Genomic DNA, 20,804 nt, shown 5'->3' on the forward strand with positions numbered 1-20,804 from the left:
AATGGTTTATAGCACCAGAGGTCCTCAAACTAGGGCCCACGGGCCAGATGCAGCAGCTGAGGATGTTTATCCCCCTCACCCAGGGCTATGAAGTTTCTTTATTTAAAGGCCCACAGAACAAAGTTTTTGTTTTTACTATAGTCCGGCCCTCCAACAGTCTGAGGGGCAGTGAACTGGCCCCCTATTTAAAAAGTTTGAGGACCCCTGGTACAGTACTTTAAATTTTTAAAAGATATTAGGATTGCTGAACTTGTAGTCAGAACTAAGTTCAAATCTGACCCCAGACATTTACTAGCTGTGTGACCCTAGGCAAATGACTTCATTTCTTTAAGCCTCAGTTTCTTCATCTATAAAATGGGGATAATAATACCTCCCTCATAGTGGCTGTTAGGGTAAACAAAATAATGATATGTATTTTTTTTTTTTTTGCAAAACTTAAAGTTCAATATAAATAAATTGTGGTGCTCATCATTAATGTTATTTTATTGTCACTCAGTATCCCCAGTAATCCCTATGAATAGATATGAATGGTATTAATACCCCCATTTGGCAGAAGAAAAAATAGAAGTGTGAAAAGTTTAAATGATTTGTTTAAGGGAATACAACTCATCAGAGACCGCACACGGACTAGAACTTAAGTCTCCTGATTTCCACAGCTGAGACCTTTCCACAGCTGTCAGCAGCTGCCTCTCAGGGATGGTGAGAAGGCAGTGCTAGTTTTGTAGGGAGCCAGGGGACTACTGGGACCCGTGAGGGCCCCTGCACTCACCGCAGCACAAAGTCATGGCTGTCAATGTCTCTCCCATACTGGGACTGCTTCAGATTTCCCGAGTTGCCCACGACAGCGCAACGCCTGCAGATCAGAGGCCCTTTCTCTAGAAGTGGGTCGGTGTCGCTGGGAACAATGCGGAAGAGCTCCTTGAAGGTGTCATTTAGTCTCCTGGGCAGCCTCTCCCTCTGGAGTCTCTGTGAGCAAAGGGCCAGAGGAGACACATTCAACAAAAAGGCCTCAGGTATCCCCAGGAAGAAAGCTCCTGTGCTGCTGGATGCTCATGGCACTACCACCCTAAGGACCAAGCTGGGCTGTGGGAGAAGGTAGAGATGCTTCTTTGTTTGGGAACTTTTGCCTCTGAATTCTACAGTAAGCACCTGCTGTATTGTCATGTGATAAATAACAGAATAAAACCGTTACATACGAAGAGGAGCGCCAGGTGAGAAAATAGCCATCCCAGGTGTAGCCTTTTTTAGGTACAGGTTGGACTAAATTGCTTCCTATATCCCTTGCATCCCTCACTCTGTATCTGCTGATTTCTACTCCAAGGAAGCTCATCACTTCCACCTGACACCATCTCCCTCTGCTTCCTTTTCCTTTCTGACTAAAGTGGGGAACATCAAACTCCTTCTAAAGCCTTCCTTCATAGAGGGCAGAAAGTGGACTCTCAGCTTCCTCCACTTTGCATCTTCTGCTCTGAGTTTAACTCCACTGAAAAGTTACCCCTGACCAGAGAATCCCTAGTCTCTGTTTCCTCCTTCACCCGCTCCAACAGTTTTCCTACCTCTTGTGTATTTTCTCTCCCCATTAGATTGTAAGCTCCTTGAAGGCAGGACCTATTTTTCTTTTTATTAATTGTATCCCCAGAACTTAGTATTAAGCACAATAGGTGTTTAATAAATGTTTATTGAATTGGATTGGATTGAGAATCAATCAACAAACTTTGATTTTAAAAAATATATTTTTTAAATTTTCAATAGTATTTTAATCAACAAATATTTATAAAGGGCCTATTAAGTACCATGAAGTGGGTAAAGTTCTGGGGATGCAAAGAAAAATAAAAGCTAAGCCCTAATAAAAACTATTAAATTCTAAGTGGAGATCATATATACACAAATATATATCTATATATCTATCTATATATATGTAAAATAGTGTAGATCAGATATATATAAATTTACACACACACACACACACACACACATACATACACACACACACATATCTATATGATTACTACGGAAGATATTTAAGGTAAACTTGACACTAACAACTGAAGGGCTCCAGAAAACTGCCTTCTTTAGGAATTGGAACTTAAAATAAGCTGAGGATTTGAAGGCAAAGATTGGGAGGGAGAGCATTCCAGGCTTGGAGAATAACAGCACAAAGATAGGAATGGAATTTGGATCATTGTATGTGAGGAATTCAAGGAGACCAGACTATGTGGGGAGTAGTAATGTTTTTAAGAATTGAAAAACTACAAAGGGTCAGAGTATGAGGAGTAAGCCTTCCTATATCAAAGAGAGGAATTTATATTTGATTCTAGAGGTAAGAGGGAGTTTCTGTCCCAAGTTACAGGGAAGCATACTTTAGCTCAACAAAAAAGGGTCGCTACCCAACAATTAGAGATGCCCCCGAAATAGAATTGTCCGCTTTGTGAGGTTGTAAGCTATAATTAGGGGGAAATTTTCAGTTGCAAATTCTGAGTCAGCAAAAGTATTTCACTCTTCCTAGACTCTGTGATTCCACTGGAGTGGGCAATCCTTCCATGGAAAAAACTGCAGTTTCTCCCAAACTTGGTGGTTATTTTTGAGAGTTGTTGAGTCAGCAAGAATGGCTTAAAAAGTCAATTCACATCAAAAAGACTCTATTGCACCTATGGGGTTCCCCAACTATGTTTAGGTTTATGAGAAATACCACAGAAGTTAAAAAAGCATGGTTCTTACCCAAGTGAAATGGGACTACCTGAGTGGGGGAAACTAAAAATCTCTAGTCTTGTAATGGAATGATCTTTGGACCAGCAGGAGATCAGGGTTCTTGGGCCTAGCTCTGCTATAAACATGCAGGGTGGCAATGTACAAGTCATTTCTCCATAAATGGACCCCAGTTTCCTCACGTCTAAAATGAAGATGCTGGACATGTTGATCTTTAAGGTCTCTTCCAGCTTTTCTTGGTTGACTATTTCTCTAATCTTTAAATTCGGGGGACACTGGTATTTTTGCAGTTCCCCATATCTATCAGCATTGCTAACCTGAAGGGAAGACATAGCTATTTTATAATGAAAAGATAAAAACTTTAAAATGTTAAAAATTACTTTTAACATGTAATGGGGGAAAATAAAATTTCCTATTAAAACAAGAGATCTTTCAGTCCTTCCAGATGCTAGCTAGAGCCTTCCATTTAATATTACCTTTTATCTATTCTATATTTATCTTTTATGTGCCCAGATGTTTGTGTCTTTCACTACAATGTGAACTCCTAACTATTATAATAATGTAAACAAAAAGGATAACACATGTTGCAAAATTACAAAGAACAAAGTTGGCCCTACTTCCTCTGACTCCACTGCAGAGAGGTGTGTGGTGGGATGGGAAGGAGTACATTTCATATATTGTACGGATTGGGGTTTTTTCTTTTTGATTTATTGATCAATTTGCTGATTTTTATTTCTCTTTCTTCTTCCTCTCTCCCCTTAAAATTTTCTTTGTTATAAGGAATGATTCCCAGGAAAGGAGGAGAGTTAAAGGGGGTTATAAATCAATAAGAACGTAAAAAAATTTTTTTAGGATTCCTTTCTTTTTAACTTTAGTGCTTAGCAGAGTACTTATATATAGAAAGTGTGTAATAAACACTTGCTGACTGATTGATTCACTGTTTACTATCGTAGCCATATTTTAGGTTGGCTCTGGATGTAAAAGTTCAAAAGAAAACTTGGAACTTTTTTCAATCCTTTCTGGGCTGAGAGAGCCTGAAAGTCATACATAAAAGTGTAATATATCAATCAACGAGCAAATGTTTCTTGTGGAACTAGGGAAAAGACAAAATAACAATCTTTGCAACAAGTAGAACTGCCCCAAAGTGGATTGGGCCCTCACTGCAGACTTTTAAGTGACATTTTAGTGATGTTTGAGAAGAAATTCTTGTTTAGGCTGGACTAGAGTTCTGGGGACCCTCCCAATTCTGAGGTTCTATGGTCCTATGATTCTGGGAGGGTGCGGTTCTCCTCACAGGTTAGGATTGGCTCCAAAGCAGTCCAGTTCTCCTTGGTAACGGCAATAACATTTTCCTTTGAGGATGCATCTGCCCTCAGCAGGACTGAATGCACCTGTTGAGAGGAAATCTTTACTAACTGTTTCCTTTGGTGGAGGAGAGGGGTGGGTGGGGGTCTGATTGAGTCACTAAGAACCCAGTGACCATAAGGATTCAGAGCTCCAATTCCCCACCTGAAGGCTGGCTGGTGTGAAAAACCAGGCTACTTGATGCAAAACAAACTCCAAACCTGGCTTCTTCCCAGGGACTATAAAGACTTCTCGTAGCAACCCCAAAAGCAAACAATCTTTCCTATCCCTTGTTTAATACTAGAAGATTGTGTCACCCTGAGGGGAGGCTGTGTAATTATTATAACAAGAGACAGAAAGCATCTGAAATTTCATCTCACTACTAGTCAGGATGACGTGGATTTCCAAGGAAGCCAAGGGTCCACAAGGCTTAGAGAATCATGGGATAGCTTGCAGGAGCCCCCATCCAGGTAAACTTTCCGCTTGGCTCTTTATTAGTCATTAGGGGACATAGCCCTTTATTAGTCATTTTCTTCATAGTGCCTTCCCTCTGAAATTACCGTCTGTCCAGCTTGTAAACATGGACAGTTACTGGCATGCTGTTTCTCACATTAGAAAATGAAGTCTTCATAAAACCATTGTTTTTTTGTTCTTGAATCCCCAGTGCCTGGCACATGGTAATGGCTAAATATTTGTTGACTGACTGAATGTCTACAGAAGCCCTTACGGGACTATTGGGGGTAACTGGGTGGTACAGCGGACAGAGCTTGGACTGTGGAATTGGGAAGCCCTGATGTTCAAAACTAGATTCAGACACTTATTAGCAGGGTGACCTCTCTGTCTCAATTATAAACTGAGGATGGGGCAGCTAGATGGTGCCATGGTACTCATAGGAAAAGGGTACTCATTTTTCTCAAGTTCATTTTCAGCTTCAGACACTAGTTATGTGTCTCTGGGTAAGTCACTTAACCATGTTTGCCTCTTTATCTATAAAATAAGCTGAAAAACAAGAGGGCAAACCACTTCAGTTTCTTTGCTAAGAAAACCCCAAATAGGATCTCAAAAAGTCAAATATATCTGAAATGACTGAACAACAGCAAAAACTGGGTATAATAACAGCACTGATGTCCCATGGTTGTTGTGATGCTTAAACGAGGTTAATGTTTGTAAAGCACCTTGCAAACCTTAAAGTAATCTAATGTTGATTTATTTAATTTTATTTATTTATGAATTATTATGGTTTCATTATTTATGATGATGATGAGGATCAGCCCTTCCTCCCCATACCAGATAATAGACTATTCCATTCAAAGTAGCGATAGTGAGTATATAGCCACAAGGCTGTGATTATGCACAGGAACTCTGGGTCACAGTCTCTTAGTGAGGGGAGAGACCTTAGTGATCAAGGTAATCCAACTCATTTTTACACATGAGGTACAGAAAGGGAAGGATTCTTAAAAGATCATACAAGCTAGAAGATGATCCACTTACTATTACAATCGTAAAGCATTTATTAAATGCTTACTATGTACCAGGTGGGCAGCTAGGATTTTTAATGACTAGGTTACAGGACTGGAGTCAGGAAGACCTGAATTCAAATTCAGTCTCACATACTGTGTGACTCTGGGCAAGTCACTTAATCCTGTTTGCCTGTTTCCCCATTATAAAGGGAGATGGAGAAGAAAATGGCAAATCATTCCTAATCTTTACCAAGAAAACCCCATATTGGATCACAAAGACTCAAGACATAACTGAAAAACAACTGAAAAAAATACCAACTACTGTACTTAGTACAGTGGGGATATAGGGAAAACCAAAAGCAAGATCTTTGCCTGGGGAAATCCTACGTAACTAGGTACAACTGAGATATGTACTGTGTAAAAGAGGGTCACCTCAGAGAAAATGTACCTGTTGGTGGAGGGGAAGATTGGGAAAGAGCTCTTGAAGAAGGTGGGAAGATGGCAACCCTTTGGGTTTCTATAGCATTCTGCGGGTTACAAAATACTTACCCACCTTTTAGCCCTCATCCAGTCGCACAACAACTCTGGGAAGCTGGCAGAGTAAGTATTATTTGACTCATTTTGAAGATGAGGAAACTGAGATGCAGAGGTTTTAGCTTATTTTCTCAAACATACGTAGCTGTAACTGCGTCCTAACTTCGCACCTAATGCTATTCCTATTCTTTTTAACAGAACCTCCAGCTTGAACCAGGAAACCATTAAGTGAGCTCATCTTTTTTGTTTCCTCGCCAGTTTTCTAACCGTCTGAGTATATATAGTTGGCTCTTGCATCATGCCTTGAAGACTTGACCAGCAGAGAAACATGAGAACACCAGAAACCACAGAATCACTGACTCAAAGAATCAAAGAAATGGAACAACTCTTGCCCTAATTAGGAATCCTCTTTATCTAAGTGGCCATCCAGCTGCTTCATCTCTCAAAATTATCAGTGACAGGCAACTCCCTACCTCCCGAAGCACTCTGACATTTCAGGACAGCTGAGAATTTCAGGAGTTTTTTCCTTCCATTGAGAAGACATGTGCTCTAACCCAGGATGGTTCCAGTTTATGAGTCTGTCTCTAACAAGGGGCATCACGTTTGACACGGACGAGAAACGTACTGCCTGTGAGTGGAAGGGTACAGTCATCCTCCTCCCTGATGCAGATTTAGTGGTTTGGGATCCCTTCCAAAATCCTGGAAACTATAAGCTGACTGCAAACTCGATATAATATAAGGCAGCTGTTAGTAGTGGCTACTAAAAAAGCAGATGTAATCTTGAGGAGCATCAGAAAACATATAATGCTCAGAATGGGGGATGTAATAGACTCACTCTATTCTGCCTTGGTTAGATCAACTCTAGATAAAAATTCATTTTTGTTTTATTCAGGGGACCATGCTGTAGAAAGGATATTGATAAACTAGAGTTCATCTAGAGTAGAGCTTCTTAAAATTTTTTCCAGTTGCAATCCTTTTTTTTTTTACCCAATCCTGAGTATACAGGTATATAAAATGGGTATACAAATGAAACATTTATTGATAATTTTGTACTTCCACATTCAGCTGAGGTCACAACCTACAGTTTAAAAAGTTTTGATCTAGAGAAGGGCAATCAGGGGGCTTTGCTGAGAAGTCAGAATGTCATTTTATCTTGACCAGAATTACACGTTTCACACCTTCTTGTCACTTCCTCAGCCATCTGATGGTGTGCATCAGCCCCTCACCCAATTTTGGAGCTCCTCTGTATAGACTTTCATCCTCTCTTAAAATATAAACTCAGGGAGGGTAGAGACTGTCTCACTTACTAGTATTACTATTTCTAGCATTTAGCACAGTACCTGTCACATAGTAACTGCTTAGTAAATTACCTATCTATTCATCTACCTACCTATCTTATTTCATTCATCTATCCTTTCTCTCTCTCTTTCTTTCTTCCTATCTGATCCATCCATCTATACATCCATCTATCTATTTATCCACTTACTTACCTGGCTTATCTCATCTATTTATCCTTTCCGTCTTTCTTTTTGATCTATCTATCTATCTCTCTATCTACCTAACTCTCTTGAGAGGATTCAAAATTATGTTATATGAGGATCAATTAAAAAAAAAAAAAACTTGATATTCTGATGTAGAGGGGAGAGAGAGAGCACTAGGGTGGGAACCAGAAAATCCAAATTCAAATCTGAATTCTATCATTTATAGTATAATTTACTGATAGAAAGGACCCAGACCAAACATTCATTTCTTCAAGTGAAGAAACTGAAGTTGTATCCAGGGCTACATGGTTATTGAGTGTTCCTGATTACAAGTCTAGACCCTTATTCCATGCTACTTCTAAACTACATAAGTGATTTGGAGCAAGTTATTTACCCTTTCTCGGACTTCACATTCCTCATCTGCAAATGTTAGATTAAATGACTTTTAAAGTCTCTTCCAGCTTTAATTCTGTAACTTTTTTAAACCTGAAAAAATACTTTTAGGGAAGGATGGAGGCAAATCATTATTTAGAAATAACTAAAGGGTTTTCATGTGGAAGAGGGAGGATAGTTAAATTTGTGTGGCTTCAAAGGGAAGAATGAGGAGACATGCTTCAGGTCACAGGAAGGCTAAGTTTGGCTTAGTACAAGGATGGACTTCCTATCCACTTATCCACAGACATATTTAAGGAGGAACTCGATGAGCACTGAACTGGAGCCAGTGTAGAAGGGGTTCACATAAGGGTTGGCAGGTTAGACTAGATCATCTCTGAGTCCTTTCCAACTCTGAAATATTGTGATTAATATGCAGGTGTAATAGTAGAGTGGGAAAACAGTGAATTAAAAAACTTATTAAGCATCTGGAAGCTAGGTGGTAGAGCACATAGAGCAGGGGGCCCAGAGTCAGGAAGAGCACAGACAATAGCTGGGTCTGGCAAGTCACTTTTCAGTTTCCTCATCTGTAAAAAGAACTAGAGAAGGAAATAGCAAACCACTCAACTATCTTTGTCAAGAAAACCTGAAGAGCAGGAAATGACTAAAAATTGACTGAACAGCAAGAGGGCAGAATATTATGTTAGACTCCCAGGAGAAAAAAGTTAGGTAATCTCTGTCTTCATGAAGCTTTTGGTCCAGTAGATAGAAGTTAATCAATCAACAAGTATTTATTAAATGATTGCAATGTGCCAGGTACCATGATCTATAAGATCTGCCCACAAGGAGCTCATATGTTAATGAAGGCTACCACATTATAAATATATTGAATCAAAATATTCTCAGAGTAGAATGTGGATTGAGGCACATTGTTTTTCTTCATTTTCTTCTTTCTTTTTGTTTATTTTTTTTCTTGCAACACAGCTAATACAGAAATGTTTTTCATGATTTCATATTTATAATTGATATATTATTTGCCTTCTCACTAGTGGGGGAAGGAGAGGAAGGAGAAAATTTCAAAATAAAAATTTCAAAAAATAAATATTAAAAATAAATTTTAAATTTTAAAAGGATATCCTCAGAAAAGATGAAAGGTAGCTATAGAAGAGAAGATTAGGGTGGGAATATCTCAGAAAGGCTCCCCGGAGAGATTGTGATTTGAGCTGAGTCAGGTCAGGGAAAGCAGGAGGTTAAGATGAGGAGATAGAGTATTCCAGGAATGGGGAGGAGCAGACCAAAGGCATGGACATGAGTGATAGAGGGTTATGAACCAGCAGCAGCCAGCAAGGCAGGGGAGGGAGGTCACAGAGTGGGAGAAGACTGGAATGGCTGGAAGATATTTTAACGCCAAACAGGGGCTGTATATGTGATCCTGGAATCCTGGAGCTCAGTGGTAGGGCAGAAGAACATGGTCAGACTCCAAGGGTTAGATCACTGAGTGAAGGAAAACACTGAAGTAGGGGAGACGAGGTGGGAAGACCAGGATACAAACTCAGACACTTGTAATACACAAAAAACAAAATAGGTGAGACACATAAGCTCTAATAGCTCCTGATCTACCACAGTGATCTCCATTCTGACTCAAACCTGCATCTCAGTTTCTTCATCTGTAATTAAGGATAATAAACAACTGCTTTCCTGATTAACCCTCTGGATTATTTTGAGGAACAAATGAGGCAATGTGTGTGAAAATTGTTTGTAAAATATAAGAAATGGCTGGGCAAGGCCTCCATCTTTTGAATTGTCATTGTACTCAGTGATTCTGAAAATGAGTAATGAGCTCTCTGCCCTGGGTCACGAGTCTCCCCTACCCCTTTCACAATACCCACGTGGACCGCCCTTACCCCTTTCAAAATACCTACGTGGACCGCTTATCTTTTGATTTGGCTGCTTTCTCTAAGGGGCACATGTGGGAAGGAAGGTGGGACTGGGAATGTCCGGTGCTTATCTTGGCATGTGAAGGGAATTTGAGAAAGGGGAGACTCCCCTGGGGCTCTTGAGGCAAAGATTTGTGGCTGGACTGGAATCAAATAGGAAAGAGATAATGGAGAGGGAGATAACGCCAAGAAGGGGGAGAGAAGTAAAGCAGTGTCAGGCCATTGCTGTTATAAAGTATGCTAGGAGAGAAGGAAGCCAAGTGTTTGTATTTGTATTCCAAGCACTTATCACAATGCTTCACATATAAAAAGTCCTTAATAAATTATTTATATCTATTTATCATGTATCCATTCTATCACCTATCCATCCATTTTTCCATTTATTTGGCTATCCATCTATTTATTCATCTTTTCAGCTATTACCTATCTAAACACTCAATCACCTATCCATCTATCTTTCCATTTATTTGTCTACCCATCTGTTTATCCATCTTTTCAGCTATTACCTATCCATTCATTCTATCACCTATCCATCCATCCATCCATCCATCCATTCATCCATATTCTCGCTATTAGCTATGTGATCCTGGATAAGGCACCTGTGATGAAGGTCACTAATTCAGAGTATCCATGATGATACAGGAGTGTGTAGGTATTAATATGATCACACATCTCCTACTCTTTTTATGTCCTTATGCCTTTCAAAAGTTGCTATATCAAAAAAAAAATCTATCACTTAATACATTCCAGTCAATTTAGTGATGACATTCTCCAAATTTAGCTAGCCTGGTTTTCGGATGACAGACAAACCTCATCCACTTACTAGCTATATTGCCTGAAAAAACCTGTTTGTCTCAGTTTCCCCATCTACAAAAGAGAGATAATAATAGTACTTACCTCCAAGGGTGGTTATGAGGATCACATGAAATAATATTTATAAAGCACTAACAGTGACTGGCACAAAGTAAGTACCATATAAATGTCAATAATTGTTATTATTATTAACTAGTGCTGGTATTGTTCTATTTCATCAAGGGGAAAAGGAAAGCACTGAGAGATCGAGTGATTTGCCATATTTGAACATTTCACAAGTAGAAGGGGCAGGGCCAGGTCTAACACCTTGATCTCACATCCTACTTCATCTTTTCATGATAGCCCTTAATTATCTCTTCTGAACCATATCATTGTATACTTTAAATTGTTTGCAGCTGTTCTATGTCTCCCGGGAGAAAAGCTTCTTGAAGGCAGGAACCATGTCTTTTCTAGGGATGGGCTGGTAAATATTTATCAACTGACTAGAGAGAAAAAAGTCTTATCCAGCATAGGCTTTTAAATTTAATATGAACTATTAACACTGTCTTAAGTCTTAGGAAATCAACAAAATAATACACCAGTCCCTAAATTGTAGCCCACCAATCTGCTGAAGTATAAATGCTCACACTGAAAGCCTAATAATCAGTCAGACAGACCCATCTCCAGCACATCCCTGGCCTTCTCTCATACATTCCTCCCACACGGTACAACCAGCACCACTGAGCACACAATCAACACTCCCCGGTGGACCCTTCAGTTCAGACACCCAAATTCGGTCCCCAACTACTTACCATCCACCAATGATAGGTGTCATTCTCCAAGAAAGCATTCTGGGCATTCAGCAACGGCTGCATCGTATGATTAAATCTCTCATCGAACCAAGGCACAAACCCAGTCTCTGAGATGCACTGGCTGCAACTACAAGGCCTTTCGGGGTACTTCATGAATCTTTTGAAATGCTCTGAGAAATGCATCACCATCTGCTTGGGGAACCAGGTGTAGGCAGTTGTGGTGTGAGCATAGTTCAGGAAGAAGGATGTGAGAAAAACCAGGAGGACAACGAAGGTAAACACTTTCAGGCCTTTCTTCCTGATCGCCACCATCTTTTTTCCCCAGTGGGAGTCTTAGCAGGCAGGAACGGGTTAAGAGATTTCTCAGGGACTGAGAAATTGGGGTGAGGCCTTATTTGGTTAAAGGAAGGGAGAGGATATATATCCTTAGTGGAGGGGTAAGGCTCACACCAAATTCATCTTTTTGAGAAGAAGTGTTCCATTGTCCCCTAGAACTTCTGTAATCTTCCAGGAACAGTAAGTGTATCATGTGGGGAGTCACTGTTCTATTTATCTTATCATTTAGTGTTTAAAATAAAATAATACTGGTTCTGTTTCTTCAGTTCTCCTAAACAAGGACTGATTTCTCTTTTCAAGGCTTTAATCAAAACAAATAACAGTGATTTCCTTTCCCTGTTCAAACAGATTGAGAGGCAATTAATATCCGTGTCAGAGTCTGACTAGCCTTGAGGGGGAGAATATCAATGAAGGGACCTCGCTGCAAGATGAAAGATTCTTTTCCTCATCCCTCCAAAAAGTTTGTCTTCCCTGGGATTGAATCCTGGGTGCCAGTCAAAGGAGGGAGAGAAGGGGCCAGCACTTGCTTGAATCACAGGGAACTGGCTGTCATCTGCATGAAAGAAAAAAACATAATGAAACTGTGTTGAATACTTGATGGAAAAAAAATCTACTTGCTTTCACAACCATAACTTGCTTCTCTTTCTCCCTCTTTCTCTGTCTCTCTGTCTCTCTCTGTCTCTCTTTTTTTCTTCTTCCTCCCTCTTTCCCTCCTCTCCCTTTTCTTTCTCTTCCTCCTTTCCAATTTCTGATTAAAAAAAAAAAAGAAATTTAAAACTGCTAAGTGGACACTTCCAAGCAAAGGCAAGATCAACAGAATGCTTTACAAAGATAGGGCCATATTGTTATCTACATTTTGTAAATAATGAAATTTGTGTTTAGAGGAAGAAAATGATTTGAATATTATTAGATCATAGATATAGGGCTGGAAAGGCCACTGGTAGGCATAAATCTAGATCTGGAGAGGTCAGCTAGCCCAACCCACTCATTTGCAAATTGTTTTGTCCTTTGTTCTAGAAGAGGGCCAGGACATCAGAGAAATGATGCTGTGACATGCAAGTGAATTGGGGTTAAGTGAGGGAGGGTCGGGCAAGGTCACCTGCCTCACTTTCCCCTCCAGAACCATCTGGGTCCAATGACAAGACATAGACCAGGGTAACTGGAGGCGGCCCTGGATGCAGTGGGAGACCTGGGCCTTTGTAAGCTAAAGTCATAACAGATCTCAGTTTGGCTGAGGTCTCATCATTAAGGCTAGGCCACAATTTCTAAGAAAAATAAAGAAAAGCTAAATGATGTATCCAAGTAAAGGACCAGGTTGGGAAGCAAATGCCAATCATGGACCTCAGTTCCCTCATTTGTGAAATGTGAGAATGGCATCTGAGGCTCCTTTCGGTTGCAGATCTATGATCTTTTGACCCCAAATGCCATATTTATACATTGCCTATAGCTAAATATATAATCATATGGCCTAGTGCATTCAAAGCAGAATGTGAACTTAAGTCCCTGTGCTTCAAGCCCAATGCTCTTTCCCTTGCTTATCCTGTTTCCACAGATAGCAAAAGGGGCAGTTGCCCCTTGGTCTTCCATTTTACATTACAAGTTACCAAGCAATTAACTGTTTTTATTAGAGAAGACCCTCTGGGTTGGAGTTGTCCTTCACCTGTGATTGATCTTAATAGTAATATTAACTTATATTTATATAGGACTTTAAAATTTGCAAAACACTTTATATTACATTATCTTATTTGGTCCTCATAACAACTCCGTGAGGTAGAGGCTTACATTATCAGTCTCATTTTACATGAGAAAACTGAGACAAGGTGGCAGAGAACATAGATATTATTATGTAATATTATATATTTATGCATATATATATATTTATTATATATTATACTTAAAATCAGACCTAAATTGGAATCCTGATTCAGATACTTATTAACTGTGTGATTCTGGGCAAGTTACTTAACATTGTTAAGCTTTAGATGTTTCCTCATCTATAAAATGAGGATAATAATGGAACTAACTTAACTACCAGGGTTGTTAAGATTTGATGAAATAACACAGTAACATACTTCACAATGCACACAATACAGTGACTTACTATCATCATCATCTTCATTATTGATATTGATGATAATGATAATAATAATTTTTTTAAAATGACTTATCCAGGCTCAAGTTAAATATCAGACAGCAGATTCAACCAAGTATCACTGAATCTATCTTGTGCCCTATCGAGAAGGTTAGGCTGCATTTAACTCAGATTATTTTTTCACTTCTGTGACTCTTACATCAAAGACTCCAAGAACATCCAAAGTAGTTATGTTTTAATACAAAGAATTCTCCTGGGGAGTATATTATTATTCCATTTTAGAGGTGAGTAAACAGAGGCAGTGTTAGAATCCAGATACCAAATGCTTGGTCTTTCCAGTACATCCAAATTCTAGTATACTCAATTTTAAGCACCTAAATGACACTCTGACCTCTTCATTTGCTGGTGGCCACAATGGAGATCTTCTCCCTCACTCATAAAGGCCCTCCTTCCCCTTTCCTTTGATCCAGTAATTGGAAAAGAATTTGGGACAGCATACAGAATGTTTGGGGGGAAAAATCCACATTTGTTTGGGCAGAATGCACCCCACCACCACAACATTTCAGGAACAATTTAAAGCTGGTTCTTTCCCCAACCTGGCCTATACCAACTATAATTCACCATTTAACAGACTCACATCTTTTACTAAACAGCATCCCAAAACAATACCCTACAGGGCATGGTGACACCTTGATTAATCAGAATATAATTAAATTCTGAAGTTGTTTCTTGGCGAGTGGGGGGGGGGGGTTGAGGGGAGAGGAAGGGCACTCCCTTTTGGGGAGATTTAAAGCACATTTCAAGGAAAACAAGAGGTTATCACAAAAGAATTGTCCAGGTCCAGCCTAAAGACCCATTCACATACATCTTCATTTACATCTCTAGTCTTCTGGATAGCTAATACTCACACTCGTGGTCCATTAAGATCCTCACTCAGAGATCTACCTGCTGGGACCTCTCCCCTCAGAAGCTCCCAAAGAATGTGGTTTGCTCTTCTCTTGTAGTAGTTATTCGTAGAATCACAGGTTTGGGCCAAAAAAGGGACTGGTTCTCCTTATCAAAGCAGGAGAAAGGGACTGAAAAGGGAAGTAGCTTCACACAAAAAGATTAAAACCGTGGTTTCCGGGTCCACCCTGGCACATGTCTCTTAATTCTGCTCCCTTCGCCGCTCTTTGTCCTAGGTCATTCTGGCTGCTCTCAGCTGGACTGGGATCCAGCGCCGGAGATTTCAGCTCTGTGAGTCCCTTCATCCTCTGCATCTGGGGCTGGACACCTTCCTCCTTGCAATGGAGGGTGGGAGGAGGCTAGGGAAGAATATGTTGAAGTGGTGTAATAGCTGGGGCCTCCCCCACCGGAAGCCACTTACATGTGGCAGGACCCAGTCTGGGAGGGGTCCTGTTGTTTTTACTTGAAGGCACGGCTCTAGCCTTCTGTTTTTATGCTGAGAAAGGTCCCACCCCATCTTGTTCCCTTGACCCCTCCCCATCTCTACTTGTCTTATTCAGATCTGGAAACATCTAGACCACTTCCTCCATGGAGACCTCTCCTCAGCCTCCTGCATTTCTGTAACAGCAGACCTCAACCCTCGGTCACCTGCAGTCTGACATTTGTTGAGATTTGTTTTTTCCCTTTTCTTCTGAACTCACAACATCTGATGACTTCCTGCAAACTCTGACACAAATTTTCATCATATCTATTTACTGTGTGATTCCTTTAACAGCAAGGGTCTCTCTTTTTTTCTCATTGTAGAATATACCCTGAACTAATAATATCACTTATATGGCATTTTAACATTTTAAAGCATTTCTATCTCACTCTATGACCCCATTTTACAGATGGGGAAAGCAATGCTCAGGGAGAAGGGATCTTGCCCAATAATCACATTCAGGGTTTATTCTCACTCCAGATCCAGTTATACCATATTGCCTCACAATGAAATAGAGCCTTAATAAGTGATCATTAGGTGAATATCTAGACAGAGTTAGGGGCTGGATATGATCCAGCTTACTCTATTCTCCATAAAAGTTTTGCCCTTTGTGGATAGTATGGGATTAAACTAAATGATCTCTACAATCCCTTCCAATCTGAACTGTCTATGAACTAAAAGACCAGAATATGCCAGAGCCATGGAAGGGGAGAGGGGAGGAGGGTCATATCCTCTGGAAGATCATACTCTGGTCCATTAAGACGACAGAAGGGAATAGTCAATGACACTGGACTTAATCTCTTCCATTTTCAATTATTTTGGTCAATAAGTCAATGATCGGTCTGAATATTTGTCCCAGTTAGCTCTGCCCAAATGTTTAGCTCTGCATGGTTTTAATCATTTCTTACATAAGATCTAGAAGCAGCTACGGAAGTATTTGGGAGGCGAAGGCTTAGTGTGGGAACGACTGCAAATACACAATCCCCTACAGATAAAATAGAATGATCTTTTTTATTGTTTAAAGGGGAGACACTTTTAAATTCTAACCATTCCACATAGGTGAGGCCCCCTATAATTTATTACTAGCCTAAAGAACATTCAGCCAAAATTAAAGATGATGAAAACATGGAAGAGAGTAAGAAGGAGAGGAGAAGGATGGAGAAAGGGGAGGAAAAAAAGGGTGGGAAAAGCAACAACACAACAAAGCAGGGGTTTAAAGTAGTTGAGTCTGAGCATCAAACTAAATGCAATGAGGGCAGAAGCATTCTTGCTTTAGGGTTTGTAAAGGATCTGGCTCAGGGACTTCAAAGATCCATGGATTTTTATATATATCATAGTAGGAGGAAACTGCCCAAAATGTTGCTGCACCTGAAGAGCAGAGAGGAATGGAGATGGAGAAATGGGAACCTGGAGAGATCTGTGTGCTTGGAAATGATACATGCCCCCAAGAAGAATGTAATTATGAAAGCAAGGCTCCTCTCTCGCCCCAAAGTCCAGCAAAGGCAGGATCCAGTCACAGCATCCTTGGGGTCAAGGTCTAGTTCTGGGATGGGCTCACTTTGTGGTAACATCACTCAGGTCATTTCTCTTGGAGCTTCCCATCCATTATCTTTAATATGAGGGGGTGGATCCCTTCCAACTTAAACAATCAATAAACTCTATGAAAGTATAGATATGAGGGGGTGGGTCCCTTCCAACTTAAACAACCAATAAACTCTATGAAAGTATAGATTTCATTAAAGAGGAGTGAATGGTGGCTTTTATAAATCTTAATTTCCCTTTTGATTTAGAGAAATGGAATGTTCCTGGACAGTGAACAAGGAAGAAACTTACAATCTCCTTCCATGTCTTCCTCCAAAAAGAGGAGAGCTCTTTGTAACATGTGCCAGATCATCCCAGTAAATTGTATTTGTATTGTATTCCCAGTAAATTGTAAGAAGCTTTAAGAAGCTCAAAGTAGGGATTCTTTGTGGGTTGGTCTTTGTACTACTAGCATCTAGTAGAATGCCTGATATATGGTAGTATTTATGAGATGCAAAATTTAGATAAGACATTCTATATTCTCATATATTCTCTTATAGTATATAAAAGGGATGAAATATATAATTATAATATAAAATAATACATGAGGAGAAAAATAGATGAGGTTTTGGGTATGGGAAGAAGGGAAGGGAAGTGTTATTTACCTACCAGGATATTAGAAAAGATTTCATGAAGAAGGTAACATTTGAATTGAGCTTTTAAAAGGATGGATAAGAATTCAACAGAGTTGATGCAGGAGAAAAGAGGGAAAGAGTTAATTCCAGGCAGAGGAAGCAATGGGCAAAAGCATGGCAGGGGAAAACTACAGAACTTCTATGGGAGATAATCAGTTGTCCAATTTAGATTAGGTAGATGGGAAAGATAGAATAGGAATAGGTTCTTGAGGTCTTTGAATATCAGGCAAAGAAGTTTGATTTTTTACTTTGTATGTATAGGGAATCATTGAAAAAGTTTGAAAATAATATTTATGTATAAAGAAAATAAACTTTGTGTGTAGAATGATTAAAAGGGTGATAAGGATAGAAGTAGAAAGATAATGATTGTGGTTATCATTAATATCACTATTATATAATATGAGGGCAATTCTTACTGCCCAGACAAAAGTGATTTCTTTCCCCTCTCTGAAAAGTCAGATGTATATCTTATGTGGCACTGAAAATACAATGCCTGATATTGCTATTTACTAATTTTTTTCTTGTTTTTTTATTTTAAAATTTTATATGCTATTCCTTCACTTGTCCCCCAATTATATTTTAAATCTCTTGAGTCTCAGAGATTAGCTTTAGAGGTGATGATGACATTATTAACAAAAATGCCATTATTGAAGACATATGGCTAGAAACAGTTTGAGGGGGGGAATCAAACAGTGAAAATAAGAGATAACACATAGATAGCCAGAATGGCATATTGGTATCCAAATCAGGACAGAGCTACTATAAAAACTTTTTAGGAAAATATTTACAAGCATCACACAGGATGAGAATACAGATAGAAATTATGGCCCCCATTTTACAGACCAGGCCCAAATTCACATAAATTTTCAAACAATCCAGGACTTTAAGCAAGCTTTTTCAGTTTAAGTTCAGGTGCTTTCTGTGGTAGCATAATGTCTCTATAGCTTGAGTGCTTCTGCATGGCGTTCTGCATGAAGCAATACTCAACCAATGTTTGGTATTAGTGATGGTGGTCCTGGGTGTAGGCAGTGTGGTGAATGGAAAGACCACTGGGTTTGGATGTAGAGGCTCTGAGTTTGAATTCTGTCTTTTGCCACTTAATGACCTCTAAATTTGGGCACGTGTTTATTCTTTTCTGGATTTTTCTCATCTATAAAGCATAAGAGTTGAACTGGATGGTTTTTAAGGGTTCTACCAATTCTAAACCCTATAATCCTCTACAGAAAAGCAGAAGAAGACGCTGATAGGTTTTGTCCTCCTTTCCTTTTGCTTTCCCCTCCTTTTTCTATTAATGGCAGGCGATCTGTTCCATCTGTTTTCATTTAGGGCCTGTGTGCTCTGCATACTCTCCATTCTGTTCACTTGCAATAGAACACACAAACCTATTTTCCAGCTAAGCCATTTTTGAGAACATGATGAATGTTTTTGGTCTTTAGCCTTTATTAATGTTTCTGATGAGAAGAAACCATAAGGGATGTTTGCCACACTCTTTGGTGTTCTAAGGGAATGACCATCCAAGTATATGGGTACCTTGAATCAGAAAATCGGGAGATTAATACAGTCCAGAAAAATCTGTGATTCAGGGTCTACCCCAAATGGTGCTGGCCAGTGGGACCGAAGGAGGGCACATGGCAGGAACACTGCCTTCAATTTCATTCACAAAGTCAACCAGACTTGCTATCAGATCTCAGAGATCTGAGGAAAATGGCAGGCTTGTTTCTATTTCAATTACTACAAATACATTTGCTTCTCTGGATGCTCAATTACCCAAAGTAATTCTGAGATACTCATTTGATTCAGTTAATAAAATGAGTATAAATCAATCTTCTTCCACATAGATGCAAATTCTGTTGAATCAGGGCTCTATGCCTTCCATGAATGTTCTTCACACACATATAATTCCACAAACACAAATGCACATTCTCATGACATATCCAGTAATACACAATTGCAAAAATACATATAGAAACCCACTGAAAAACACACAAAGGGACAGGCATAAATTCATATACATAGATATATAAAACCATATTGACATATTCAAAAACATATAGTAACATAAAAATAAACATGGGATATAATTCACAAACACATAAGAACATCCAAATGTACAGACAGAAATGCAGAGACATAAACCTATACAGAAAATCTAAGATAGAAAAAGACACTCAGAGATAAGCTCAGACATAGAAAAGTACACATCTATATATTCACAAGTATACATGAGAACATGGAAACTCTGATGAATAGAACAACATTAAAAAAAATACATACAAACACAAACTTATTCATGTACAAATCTATAGTTATTCAGAGAAACATATCTATATCATAAGTATACCATGATGCATATACATATATTCACAAACACACATAAGAAGCCTAAAAACATAGAAATGAATACAGGCACACATTCACAAATACACAAAAACATACAAATCACTGGCATATGACTATGTAAAAAAAAAAAACCAAAAGTGGAAAATAATCCCAGAAAGACACACAAACATAAACAAACAGAAATGCATGTAAATCTGAGTATATGTAAACATGGAAATGCAAGTATATTGCGCACATAGAAACGTACACACCATGTATGCATCCATATATACATATTTTACTATGCAAGAACACAGAAAATGCATTTATAATTACACCCAGGAACAGTGAAGCACAGGCTGACATCCACCCATCAGCCTCCCTAAGGAGATAAGGCTGCCAGCTTGGGCTGATGGTAAGCACTCTACCAGCTGCACACATGACTGGACCAGATCAAACACTAGTATAAAGACTGGCTTCCCAGCCATCCTATTAAAGCATCCCTCTTCACCTCACATCCTAATTCAGACTGCTCTCCTTCTCGTCCATAGAACACTCTAATGCTCCCTCCCACTTCTGGGACTCTGTTAAAACTGTTCCCTCTTCCTGAGATGCCTCCATGTCTCCCTTTGCCCATTCAAAGCCCACCCCGCTTTCAAAGCCCAGTGCCAGATTTACCTTTGCTCTCCTACCTTCCCCAGCTCCGAAAAGCTTCTGTTGTAGTATAAAGGATAGCGGAGTATAAGAAAGAGAGCAGAGACAGACAGGTGTCTTCCTGCGCTTTGCCACCAGTTCTCCATTCTAATCATTTCCCATCTTTAGATAGCTAGCCCTCAGTTTTCTCATCATCAGAACACGTGAGTTGGGCCGGATGCTCTCTGAGCTTGATCTGAAGCCTAACAACATGACTCTGTGTTTGGATTTGGTTCCTCAATTAACAGATAAGCCCTTAATCCAAGTCTGGGTTTCATAGACAA

The 20,804-nt window shown here is 39.4% G+C and overlaps 1 protein-coding gene across 2 annotated transcripts in view; it reads right to left on the reverse strand.

Moving 5' to 3' along the window:
* The window catches only part of ST3GAL1 (ST3 beta-galactoside alpha-2,3-sialyltransferase 1), a 128,632-nt gene that overhangs the window by 18,454 nt on the left and 89,374 nt on the right, over positions 1 to 20,804 (reverse strand). Inside the window, exons 1-3 of one of the 2 annotated variants that reach the window (XM_051971127.1) lie at positions 14,775 to 15,232; positions 11,439 to 12,327; positions 770 to 966 (exon numbers count right to left, since the gene is read on the reverse strand). In XM_051971127.1, the coding sequence (XP_051827087.1) occupies positions 770 to 966; positions 11,439 to 11,750 (509 nt within the window). In that variant the 5' untranslated portion in view covers positions 11,751 to 12,327; positions 14,775 to 15,232. Of the gene's footprint in view, positions 1 to 769; positions 967 to 11,438; positions 12,328 to 14,774; positions 15,233 to 20,804 lie in introns of those variants that run through there. The other variant, XM_051971126.1, reaches the window with a different exon arrangement.

This window comes from Antechinus flavipes, chromosome 1, assembly GCF_016432865.1.
Source record: "Antechinus flavipes isolate AdamAnt ecotype Samford, QLD, Australia chromosome 1, AdamAnt_v2, whole genome shotgun sequence".
Classification (NCBI taxonomy): domain Eukaryota; kingdom Metazoa; phylum Chordata; class Mammalia; order Dasyuromorphia; family Dasyuridae; genus Antechinus; species Antechinus flavipes.